General features: G+C 33.8%; 1 protein-coding gene across 13 annotated transcripts in view; it reads right to left on the bottom strand.

Moving 5' to 3' along the window:
* The window catches only part of MLLT10 (MLLT10 histone lysine methyltransferase DOT1L cofactor), a 161,266-nt gene that overhangs the window by 118,149 nt on the left and 29,483 nt on the right, over positions 1 to 13,634 (bottom strand). For all 13 annotated transcript variants that reach the window (XR_010377934.1, XM_064479374.1, XM_064479376.1 and 10 more), the window contains one exon: positions 5,353 to 5,407. Coding sequence is in view for 10 of the 13 variants with exons in the window: in XM_064479374.1 (XP_064335444.1) it covers positions 5,353 to 5,407 (55 nt within the window). In the remaining 3 variants the exon portion in view is untranslated. The remainder of the gene's footprint in view (positions 1 to 5,352; positions 5,408 to 13,634) is intronic.

The following is a 13,634-nucleotide window of genomic DNA, read 5'->3' as shown; positions in this document are numbered from 1 at the left end:
AAAAGGTTTGCAAATCATGTATCTGGTAAGTGATTGGTATCCAGAAGATATAAAGAACTCTTACAGCTCAACAACAAAAAAAAAAGACAAACAACTCAATTACAAATTGGACAAAGAATATCAACAGATACTTCTCCAAAGATTTACAAATGCCAACAAGCAAATGAAAAGATACTCAACATCACTCATCACTAAGGAAATGCAAATCAAAACCACAATGACATGCCACTTCATATCCACTGAAATGGCTATAATCTTAAAATTCAGAAAATACTGTACAGGGAAATATATACAAGATCTTGTGGTAGTTCACAGCGAAAAAAAAATGTGACAATGAATATATGTATGTTCATGTGTAACTGAAAAATTGTGCTCTACACTGGAATTTGACACAACATTGTAAAATGACTATAACTCAATAAAAAAATATTAAAAAAAAAGAAAACAAAATACGAAGTGTTGGTGATGAGGATCGCTCATACATTGTGGGAATGTAAAAATGGTGCAGAACTATGTAAAACAGGTTGGTGATTCTTTAAAAAGTTCAACACAGAATCATCATATGATCCATCAATGTCACTCCTAGTATATACCCCCCAAAATTGAAAAGATACTTGTTTATACAAATACCAATGTTCTAGTATCTATACCAATGTTTACAGCAGTACTATCCACAACAGCCAAAAGGTAGAAACCCAAATGTCTTTCAACAAACGACAGGATGATAAAATGTTGTCTATATATATATATATATATACACACACACACACACACACACACACACACACAATGGGATATTAGTCAGCCACCAAGAGGAATCAAGTACTAACATAGGCTGCAGCACTGATGACCCAGAAAAACATGTTAGGTGAAAAAAGTCAGACTCAAAGGTCACACACTATGATTTCAGTTACGTAAAATATCCAGAATAGGTAAATTCATAGAGACAAAAAGTGGTTTGTGGTTTCCAGGGGCTAGGGCCGGGTGTGTGTGAATTTTCTGCATAAGAAAGGGTGTTTTCTTTTAAGTGATAAAAAATGTTGTGGAAACTGAAAGAGGTGGACATGCATAACACTCTGAAAGCAGTGAGTGCCACGAAACAGTAAGTATACCTCAAGACGGTTACTTTATGCTATGTGAATTTTACCTCAATTTTAAGAAAATAGAATACAGTATTCTTCCTGTTCTTCCTTCACAAAATATACTTCAGGATAACAAAATTGTTGATAAGAATAGTTTTGTTTAAAGAAGCAATCCTGCTAAGACATAAAGTAATGAGAGAAAATCATTATTTATTCAAACCTCTATTTACTAAATGGATCTAGACACTGATCAACAGCTGCTAATGTCACACACACACACACACACACACACACACACAAAAACAAGTATCATATGCCTCCCAAAGGAAGTATACAGCACTACCAACGAAGTATTCTTGCCTTTCTCGACAATAAACTGATTATGATCAAGTCTCTGAATACAACTACTAATGTACAGAAAATACATGGAACTAAGTGATGTGTTAGAAGAAAACACACACATACATCCCATCTAAGATGCAATCAACGAAGTCTACTGTGGAGAAACTACAGAGCAAATGACTCAGATTTTTCTTAAGTAAACTGACAAAACGCAGGAATGGGGATTACAGAGAGACCTTAAGAGACATACCAAGTAACTGTAATGTATGCACCTTATTAGGATCCAGCTTATGCACCTTACTGGATCCAGATTCAATAACTATATAAAAAAAAAAAAAAACAGGAGACAATCAGGAAATTTTGAACAATGACTAGATATTTGATGGTTTTAAGAAATCCCTGTTGATTTTTTAGGTGTGATAATATACAGTATATTTTTAGAATATCCATGTATGTTAGAAATGCTCACAGATTTCAAAATAATCAGAATACTGGGGCTGGGAAGAATATAGAGGAAACGACTGGCCATGACTTGGTAACTACTAAAGTTGGGTACACCAGGCTGGGGAGTCCTCTACATTTATGTATGCTTGAAATTTTTCCATAATAAAAGTGGTTTTTAAAAATAAACCTGTAAAATTTTACCACTTTTGTATCTCTGATGTCCATTCCCTCATTTTTATCCCTCCTAATTCTTCTGTCTCAAACAATCACTCAGTATCTCTTTCTTGGACTTAAGGCAATAAAGCAGTCTTATCTTTGGAGAGTGTGGGTTCTAAAGTCAGAGCATAAAAACAAAACAAAGTATATATAATCAAAACTCTCCTTGAAAAATTTCTTAAAACTCCAATAGAGAAAGTACATGACACTGTACATCATTTTGAATACACAACCTTGCTGTATTCACCTAACTGTTCTGTCACATAATGGCCCTCAACTCTTTAAAATGTCTTCAAGAAAGTAAGACAGCCAACATCACCTTTTACCTGGCCCCCTCAGTGTACACTTCACGTCTTTGTCAATGATGGTGGGAAAGCGAGGGATTTCCATATAGATCTACCTGAAGCATAAGCTCAGTGAGTAAAACGGCAGACTCAACTAACTCTATAATTTAAATAGGCCATATAGCTGATTTTAATTATGTTATTTACATGCACTTATGATCCAGTTCCACCTTTCTTTTTTATAGTTAATCTGGTTTCATACCCTTCCAATCCATTCACCACAATGCTATCAGAGCGATCTTTCTAAACTAGAAAACCCATGTTATTCCTCAGCTTCAAAGGCTCCTCACAATCAAAAGGATCAAGTTGTTAGTATGAGAAAAAGGTGGTTGGGGGAGAGAAGAAGGAAGAAGGAGAGGACAGGAAGGAAGAGGAGGGGAGGGGAGCGAAGGAGAGAGGGAAAACAAACAAAATCTTACCTATACCATTAGCTCTACCTCTCAGAAATTTTACCAGTCACACCTTACAATCCAAATCCCTGATATACCTGTGTCTTTATTATTTGCTTCTCCCTTTGCCTACAATAACCCACTTTTCACACACCAAGCTATGTTAAAACACTTAACCTTCAACAGCTGAGAACTACGGAGTGATTGACATTGAAGAAAATTTAAAGTTGAATTGAGAAATCCCTAATCCTGACTAGCAAGGGAAAAATAAATCTAAAACTTGGAATGTTTTCCAGCACAAAAAATAGGTATTAGCTACTAAAGAACAATATTATTGATACTATACATCAGGTACATTGTGAGGTTTTGTTAACCAGCCTAGAAACATAGTTAGCATTTGTATAGGAAAATGCATTCCAGGTTCCAAAATTATTTTGGAATACAATTTAGTCAGAATTTTTTTAAATACACATCAAATTTAACTATGATGGGATTGCAACTCAGTAAGGAAAAAATGAACTGTCCAATAAATGGTAATGAGACAAATGATAATAGCATTTTAGCAACCAGGAAAAAATAAAGTTGGAATCATAGCTCACACTGTATTACCTGGATATATTCCAAATGTATCAAAGATTAAACTGTAAGAAAAAAAGAAACCATAAAAACACTAGAGGGAAACATGAAAGAATTTGTTAAAACTTTGGAGTAGGGAAGGACTTCCTAACTAATGGTCCAAAATACAGAAGCCATGGGGGAAGGGGGGGTAGCTCAGTGATAGTGTGCTTAGCGTGCACAAGGTCCTGGGTTCAATCCCCAGTATTTTCATTAAATAAACAAACAAACTTAATTACCTCTCCTCACCAAAGAATATAAGCAAAATAAATTTTTTTTAAATACAAAAGCCATGAAAGAAAAGAGTAATAAATTCAAATAAATAAAAATCAAAAATTCCTCCATGGTAAAAACCCCCATAAACAAAGATTAATAACTGGGCCAAAACTAGTCCAACTCATCACAAAACCCTCATATATGAGGTGTTCCTATGAAAGCCCCAACAAATCAGAAAGAAAAAGATCAACAACCAAACAGAAAAGGCATATGAACAGACCATAGAAGGGAAAATACAAACTGAATAGCTCTTAAAAACACGAAAAAATGCTCAGTTTCATTCATAGTAAGAGAAATGCAAAATAACTGCTCTGAGATGCCAACTTTCATATACAGGATTACCAAAAGTTTGGAGAAGAGCTGTTTCATTCATTGCTGCTGGGAACACAAATTGGTACAACCACTAAAGAGGATAATTCAGAACTATCTACCAAAATTAACTGCAGAATCTCTTTGACCCAAGAGTTCCTTTTCTGGGAATTAACAAAATCCTGCAAGTGTCCTTGCATACAAGGAAAATGACATATATACACAAGCATTAGCCACAAAAGCAGATTAGAAACTCCATCAACAGGTGACTAATTACATAACATATGGTAAACAAGAAAGCTCTATACTGATAATAGAGAAACTGTTCAGTGCAAAAACTTATGATGCAAGAGAGTATGTGTAATATTCACTCATTTGTATAAAAGCTGAAGAAAACACCTCTATTCATATTTATTTGTATACGCACAAAAGTAATAAAAGCAATTACGTTGGTGGCAGAAAAGCTGTTGAGAAACTAGGCAGATGGTGAACAGGAGTAGGAGGAAGGGTTTCTAATATTTAAAATTTTAGAAAATGTGACTAATAGAGTCTAAATATTAAATTAAATATATATATTTATCCAGCATTAGCCAAAAACATTGTATTTTTCGTTTTATTTATTTATACCCTGACTCTATTCTATGCCCCAAAGACTTTACAATTGGCTGCCCAAAATGGAAGCACACACTAATAGTAGTTTTACCTCTACTTTTTTGAGTTTCTTCATCAGTCACTTAATTTTCATAGTATTCCATGGTTTAGTAAATTAATGTCTACACATTTAAGAATGGTATGAGCTATAAAGAAACATGGTTTTCTCTAAGGAAGGTAACAAAAAATAGAAGTAAAAGTGAGAAATACACAAGAGTCCTCAGGAAAGCACACCAAAAGTCAGCATTTGTTTATATTCTAAGCAACAAAGATACACATGGTGTTAACATTCATTGGAAACATCAGTCTAGTAATACACAAGAGAGGAAAAAAAGACTCTAAAACAACAGATTTTATCTCTAACCAAAAATAAAAGTGGCTTATTTTCCCAATAGTTTCTAATAAAAGAAATTATATCCATTAAAAAAAATCAAGACTGTAATTAGAAGTATTGTGGATCATTCTGCATTTTTAAAAAATGCTTTAAAAAAATGCTTAACTTTGTCCAAAAAAGAGAAAAATTGTGTTTCAATAAAAAAAAAAGGATTCATAAATTATATCTGGTACTGTTACAATTATCTGAGTGGTAAACACTATTCAATATAATACGAACTACCAGATACTTTAAAATACTCCACCACTCCAGTTTTCAACAAAATTTTTTTCAAAAATCTCTGCACTTACCGCCATTATCTGTTCTTTTTAAAGCTCCATCCTTATGAGGACACAGTTCACATCTCTATTTAAAAAGAGAGAGAGAGAGAAACAAAGAAATTTTTCAGATTACCGAAATATAACGTCTTCTCTGTAACTTTAGGACTATTAAAAACGTGGGAGCAGCATTTTTACTAGTTGCCATCAAGAATATTTCAGAACATTCCTCACAAAGTAATTCTCCGTGACATGCGATCTTCCTCAGAGTACCAAATGACGACTTCAAAAAAGTAAATGTTATTTAACTTTTAAATTCCTGCCACAATTATTTTTCTAACATTACATTAACAGAAACAAAACGATTCTCTGAACAAAGGACTGGAGCACAGTTTTTAATATTTGCCTCTATCCCTTTACTTTGTCTAGAATCAACCAGGATTATTATATAGTCAGTTGGGTCTGGTTGCTCCTAAAATAAAGAGCCAAACTCGAATACAGAATTTTGATAAAAGTGGGAAAACAGGATCTCACATGTGCTGACCTGTCTTTGGAAGGAAGGAACTGCTCTGATTATTCTAGTTACTCTCAGCATTCACACAATGGTACTCAAAAGTTACTATGTATCCCTCTCCCTACCGCTCCCACAATTTGAAACCAGAAAGAAACATCAAGTCAATACCACCATTTCTTTTCACTACTGGCAAGAGGACAGATATAAAAATAATAAATAATAATAATAAAAAAAATAAAAATGGCACTGTCCCACTTTGAGGTCACACGTGACTATTATTTGTACCATACCTGCTCTGCAAAGAGGTTTGAAGCATATAGTATAGTAACATAAATGAGTTGCAAAGGAAAATAAGAGCAGGAAATTAAGATAAAATAATGAATAAGTACAAAAAACGTAAGCCATAAGATTCTGTATTTCTTGTCTTCCAGTATTTCACTCTCCTAACTTTCTGCTTACCTCTACGGCAGCACCTTTCTGATCACTTCATCCAGCCTTTAAATGTGGTGGTTCCTCACGGCTCTGGCTTAAGATGCCTTCCCCTTTCATGTTAAGCACTAGGCAATCTCATTTTCCATACATGTCCTACCAACTAAATTACTAGGATATGCCAGTGACTCCCCAATTTTACCTCCTATTCAGATCTGTCCTTAGATCCATCTATAAAGCTTCCTACAATACACAGGCAACTTTAAGCTCTGTCCAAAATGTATGACAATACTTGCTCTTCCAGCAGTTTTCCCTCACTTTGTGATGATACTCAACCACACACTGCCCATACAAGACACCACGACAATCTTTTGACAGTTTCAAGAACTACTCCTCAATGTCATATTTAATCAGTCCCCACATTTTGACCATTCCTCCTCTCAAATAATGGTAAGATTTACCCTCCTCTCTCCATCTATACTACTATTAGCTGACACAAGTCAACACCAGCTTTCATCAGGACCACTTACTTCAGTGACTTCCTAGTAACTGGTCTCCTCGTATGCACTCTTATTTGATCCCCACCAATCTACAGAGTGAGCTTCAAAAATGCAAATCCAAATAACTTATGGTGAAAAGAATATGAAAATACATGTATGTTCATGTATGACTGAAGCATTATGTTGTACACCAGAAACTGACACACTGTAAACTGACTATACTTCAATAAATGTATAAATAAAGACATATCCAGACCAAAAAAAAACCCAGTTAGTCCAAACAGAGTACTGCCTCACTTAAAAACCTTCAATGGTTTCCCTATATGATCTAACCCTACTTACCTCCACAACCTTCTCTCTTTTTAACATCTTACAGTCTGGGCAATACTGTCTTTTCTTCTTTAAAATCTGTAAGTACTCCAAAGCCCATTCACAGACTTTAAATGAGTTGTTTTCACTCTACCTGGAATACTGTTCTTCACCCACCCTCTTTCACAGATGGATAATTTCTATTTATTCCTCAGATCCCTGCTTCAAGTCACCTCCTCAGAGGTTTCTCTGAATCCCTGCATTAGATTAGGAGCCATATTAGAATTAACTACACATTCCTTGTTATATATTGCAATTATAATTAATTATTTATGCAATTATGTTTAGCTCCTCTGCTAGATTATAAGCTCCATTTCCTGGCTGTAGCCCTAGCATGTTTCATAGTCTCCAGACATGGCAACCCAAAAAATACATGACAGATGGATGGAAGGGGCAAAACTACAAGCACACTTACTAAAGACCAGCAGTAATTTGGTTCTAAGCCATAGAGCAATCACCCTCACAGATGAAAATACTATTAGTTGTGTGATTTACCCTGTGGGAAAGAAAGAACTGCTTTATAGAAATGTAACTAAATCTAATATAAAGACTACAACCAGAGATAAATACTCTTTGGGATGATTAGGTATATGAATAACTGTTTAGCAACTGGGGAAGAGAAAATTCAGATCACTAATGTATAGCCAAAATTTTGAAAAACAATTTCAACATAAGAACTAAAACAAAAATAATCAGTAATCAAATCTAAGGAATTAAAAACTTCTATAAAAACATTAGAATAGACTTCAAAACAGATTTTTTAAACTAAAGAAAAGTAGATGCAGCAAATAATGAGAACATTTAACCTCACTTATATTCAGAGAAATATGAATATAAGTCACAAAGAAATAATAGGCATTTCTGCCCACTCAGTTAGTAAAACTTTTCTTAAAAGATAATCCCTAATGTTCAGACTGCAGTGAATATTTACTTTCATATACTGTTGATGGCACTATAATTCTTTTGGCAAACAATTTAGCAATATGATTCAAGAAAAATATTCAATTCTAGAGAGCCAATGGAAATATAACAGAAATGGCATTTATTGAGTACTATGTGTCATTTTAAAATCACTTATATACTTTAATTCCAAGACAAGAAATATAAAAATATTTTATATGGCTGTTTACAACTATAAAAATGTTATTAGAAGTCTAACTGTATAAAAATGAAGGAACTAATGTTATACTAACAAAGATTTTAAATTAATTTTTTTAAAATGCAGAGAAGAAAACTCTAAAAGAAAACTACATGCTAAGTAAAATACTAGTACTATGTCTTCCCACTGAAGGCAAAAAGAGATATATGTAGGAAACATGAGAGAAAAGAAGATTAGAGGAAAAGAAAAGAAGTTAAAAGACTATACCCTAAACTCAGGAAAAAAGGATCAAATTCTATACAACAGAGACTCCAAATCCTATAGTAAGCCAATCCAACCTGAAAAGTTTCATAGGGCAGGCTGCAGCTATACATGTTACTATTAGAATTCCACAGATGTATTCTTATTTTAGTAAGTGACAGGCACTGGGAAAAGATAAATAAATCCCATGAAAGGGTAATGAAAGGGTAAGTTTATAAGAAGGCAAAAAAAAAAAAAGCCACATTAAAAAATCACACTTTTTTTTCTAGTTTATATATAAGTAGTTTGTTAACTCTTAGCCCCATACCCCTATCTTAATCCTCTCCCCTTCCGTCTTCCTACTGGTAAACATTTGTTTGTTCTATATACTGTGAGTCTGTTCCTTTTTTGTTACATACATTTATTTGTTTTATTTTTTAAATTTCATGATCTCACATTTTACCAAGGGACAAAAAACCCTTTAAACAAAACAGCCCCAACAAGCAGAAGTTATGCAAGGTGGTTCTTTTCCTACCTCATGTAATATAGTAAGAAAGCATGCAACTATTTTCCATCTTTATAATGTAGGCATCAATTTCCAAATACTTTTTCTGCTTTATATTAGATTCTGTTGCCAAAGTATAAAACTCACTATACTTCACTAAATCAAATTCATCCAAAATCCTGACCTTTAGGCAAGTGTGGCTATGTGGCAATCCATTCAGCTATATTGGATTACCCAGACTATGAACACCATTAAATTACAAAAAACAACAAGATAATAATTGAAAAAAAGTATACACTAATAAGAAGGATAAACTCAAGGTTTAAGTTGATCTTCCTCATATTATATAAAAGATGTAACTATGGCATGAAAAAGTATCTACAGGATAAAATAATTACTATTATCATTTCATCTTCTTTTAAGCAAAAGATAAAAATAAATCTAAAGAAACCTATTTTTTTCTTGTGTTTTAAAAAGGCTACCATAGTAAAAATAAGCACCCCTAGTGACCAGGCTGGGGTCTCCAAACAGCATGTCCCAAAGTAATCAGGAATCCTAGGAGAAGTGGATGATTCCAGGTTTAGGTCAAGTAAGCCCAGGATACCTTGTTCTATCAAATAGCAAGGAAGCTTTAAAAGCTTGCTTCAGTCATGTTAAAACGACTTACGGACCAACCTAAAGTAAGGCTCCTGCTGGCCAAAGATGGAATCACGTAATGCTAATAAAGACAGTAAGTGCAATGAACTGAAACATACCAAATATTTTAAAATCCACAATAAAATTAATTTCTACTTCTAAAATGGCTAAATAAGCTTGTTAAGAGACAAACCCTTATGCAAATAAGCAGCCAGATTCTGGTTTCCTACCAGAAGTCAAAACTTGGAAGGGACCAGCACAAGAAGAGTTTCCCCTTTTCAGGACTTCCAGCCTAAAGACAACCCACAGTCAGCCCATAGTGGCTTCTGTAGTACTAATACCTGAAGAATCATAAGATAAAGTTTAGAACAATCAGGAAAGTAAGGTCTGAATCCAGAAAGAGGAAAGAAACAGGAGGGGAGCCCCCAAATTTTTATGTTTAAAACCTGCCTAAATTTCTCGCTGATCTTGGGTTGACCATTCCATTGCCCAGCGTAGGCTGGAGCCCAATTAAGGAAAAAAAGAAATGAAATGAGATTTAAGCAATTGCTCAAAACATTTACTAGGCAGCCTGAGTCCAACCACATCTAGAGCCTAATAAAGACAGTATCAAATAAAAATTCTAAAACTTAAAAATACAATACATGAAGTAAAAAATTCACTGAACAGGCTTAACAGGATCAAGATGAGAAAGGAAAGAGTCAATGAGCTTGAAGCTACATCAATAGATAGGATCTAATATGAAAAAGAGAAAACAGTGAAAAAAATAAACAATATCAAGAAGTCTAGCATGTATTACTGAAGGCTTGAAAAAGGAGGAGGAGGAGAAGGGAGGAAGGGAATATGAGAATACGACAGGGAAGAAACTTTTGAAGAAATAATGGATAAAAATGTCCTCTATTTGAAGACAAATTATGGAATCAAAAATTTAAGGGCTGGGGTAGGGGGTTGGTTAATAGCTCAAATGGTAGAGCGCATGCTTAGCATGCACGAGGTCCTGGGTTCAATCCCCAGGACCTCCTCTAAAAAACTAAATAAATAAATAAACACAATTACCTCTCTCTACCCCTATGAAAAAAGGGAGTTCAGTGAACCCCAAGAACTTAAACTGCATGCCAAAAAGCAAATAAAGGGAAAAGTCTTAAAGCAGCCAAGAGAAAATGACATATCAAATACAGGAGAAAAGTAACTGGAAAAAATGGCAGATTTCTCCTCATAAACTATGAAAGCCAAAAGTGGGTAAAACATCACCTTTAAAGTGCTTGAAGAAAAAGAACTGTCAATCCAGAATTCTATATCCAACTAATATATCCTTCAAAATAAAGATGAGGTACGTATTTTTCAGGCAAAACAGAGCAAATGCATTTCATCACCAGAAGATAAGGACTATAATAAAAGCTAAAAGGAATTCTTCACACTGATGAAAAATAGTACTAGATGAAAATGAGTATCTTCCAGAAGCCAGGAAGAATACCACAAATGGTAAATATCTGGGTAAATATAAAATACTTTAGTTCTTAAATTCTTAAAAATACATATGATTATTAAAAGTAAAAATTATAATACTGTCTTCAGGCTTATAATATATGTAGATCTAATACATAAGACAACAGCATAAGTGACAATGGGCAGAGATGATATAAAACAATCTCTCCAGTTACAAGATTTCTACACTTTACAAGAAGTGATACAATACTAACTATAAGGGGTACATTAAATAAAGAAGACTGTAAAAAGCTAAGGAAATGGGAGAGAGGGCATAGTTCAGTGGTAGAGCATTGTGTTTAGCATGCATGAGGTCCTGAGTTCAATACCCAGCACCTTCACTTAAAAAATAATGATAAATAAATTAAAAAATAAGTAAATAAACAGCGGGAAGGGTACAGCTCAAGGTGGTAGAGCACATGCTTATTAGCATGCACGGGGTCCTGGGTTCAATCCCCAGTACCTCTTCTGAAAAAAAGTAAATAAATAAATAAACAAACCTGAATACCTCCTTCCCCCCAAAATATAATAAACAAACAAACAAACATAATTCCCCCCCTAAAAATTTTTAAAGGTAAGGAAATATATTGAAATTGGTACAGGAACACTAAAAATTGATGCAAACAGAAATAGCTTTACAAAACTGATTTATTAAAAATTCTTCTCTATGTACAAAAAATTAAGTTGTACCCCTTATTCATATGTTACATAAAAAGTAACTCAAAATGGATCATATACTTAAATGCAAGAGCCAACACTATAAAATTCTTAGAATGAAACTGGAGTAAATCTTCATTACTTAGGGTTGAAAAATGGTTTCTTAGATACAACACCAAAGCAGAGGCAACAAGAGAAATAATAGACAAATCTGAATTTTCCAAACCTAAAAACTTCTGTCTTGCAAATAGTACCATCAAGTAAAAGACCACCCACAAAACAGAAGCAGCATTTACAAGTTCCATATCTGATAAGGGACTTATTCCAGAATATATAAAGAGCTCTACAACTCAATAATAAAATGATATATATTCCAATTAAAAATTGGGCCAAGGATCTGAAAAGACATTTCTCCAAAGAAAACACATAAATGACCAAAACAAACCCATGACAAGATGTCTAACATTCATTAAGGAAACACAAATCAACACCACAGTGAGATACCACCAGGATGGCTAAACAGTAACAGATAAACAAATCCTGTTGGCCAAGGATGTGGAGAAATCAGAACCCTCGTATGTTGCTCATGGGAGCATAAAATGGTGTAGCTGCTTTGGCAGTTCCTCAAAGAGTTAAATACAGAGTTACCACGCAGCTCCAAAATTCCACACCCAAAAGAAATGAAACCATACACCTACACAAAAATGTGTATGCAAATATTCAAAACAGCATTACTCATCACAGTCAAAATGTACATACAAGCTGAATGCCCATCAACTAATGAATGAATGGATAAAATGCGGTATATCCATACAATGGAATGTTACTGGACAATAAAAAGGAATAAAGTTCTAATACATGCTACAACATGAGCGAACCTTAAAAACATATGCTAAGAGAAAAAAAATCACTCATGAGGGGAGGGTATAGCTCAAGTGGTAGAGTACATGCTTAGCATGCATGAGGTCCTAGATTCAATCCCCAGTATTTCCACTAAAATTAACTAATTAATTAAATTAATTAATTAAATTACCTCCCCCTGCCAAAAAAGAAAAAAAATTACTCACAGAATACCACATATTGTTATTATTCCATTTACATGAAATATCCAGAATAGAGAGAGTAGGTTACTGGTTGACGGGGACTGGAGAGGTTGGGTAATGGAGAGTGGCTGCTAACAGACACAGAAGCTTCTTTTTCAGGTGATGAAAATGTTCTAAAATTGATAATGTGATGGCTGCACAATTCTGTGAATATATTGAAAACTTCTGAATTGTACACTTTAAGTGCCTGAACTATATGATGTGAATTATATATCATTAAAGCTATTTTTTTAAAAAGATGAAACAAAACTTAATGAAAATTGTACATGTAAACCCCCATATAATTACATTAAATGTAAAGAGACTAAAACTTGAGACTAGTTAAACAACAGAGTGTGTTGGCACAGATAAAAAAGTAAAACCCAATTATCTAATGTCTGTAAGAAACTTTACAGGCACAAACAGGTTAAAAGCAAATGGATAAAAAAGATACACCACACAAATTCAAAGTATAAGATGGTGAGTAGGTATATTTAATATCACAGACAAGAGATTTTAAGACCAAGAAAATTGGTTAAGATAAAGGAGATATTTCATAATGATAAGCATCAAGTAATAAAGGCAGAATAATTATAAATGTGTACCTAATAACAATGTTTCAAAATACATACAGCAAAAATCACTGCAAGGAGTTAAGTACACAATTTCACAAGCATAGTAAGATATTTTAGCATATCTTTCTCAGTAACTGACAAAATTAGACCCCCCCAAAAAAATAAATAAAACATGGGTAATCTGAGCAATACTATATATAAACCACTATACATATTCCTTTCAG

Source organism: Camelus dromedarius, chromosome 26 (assembly GCF_036321535.1).
Source record: "Camelus dromedarius isolate mCamDro1 chromosome 26, mCamDro1.pat, whole genome shotgun sequence".
NCBI lineage: Eukaryota > Metazoa > Chordata > Mammalia > Artiodactyla > Camelidae > Camelus > Camelus dromedarius.
Note: the sequence above shows the minus strand (reverse complement) of the source record. Positions and strands in the feature narration are given on the sequence as shown.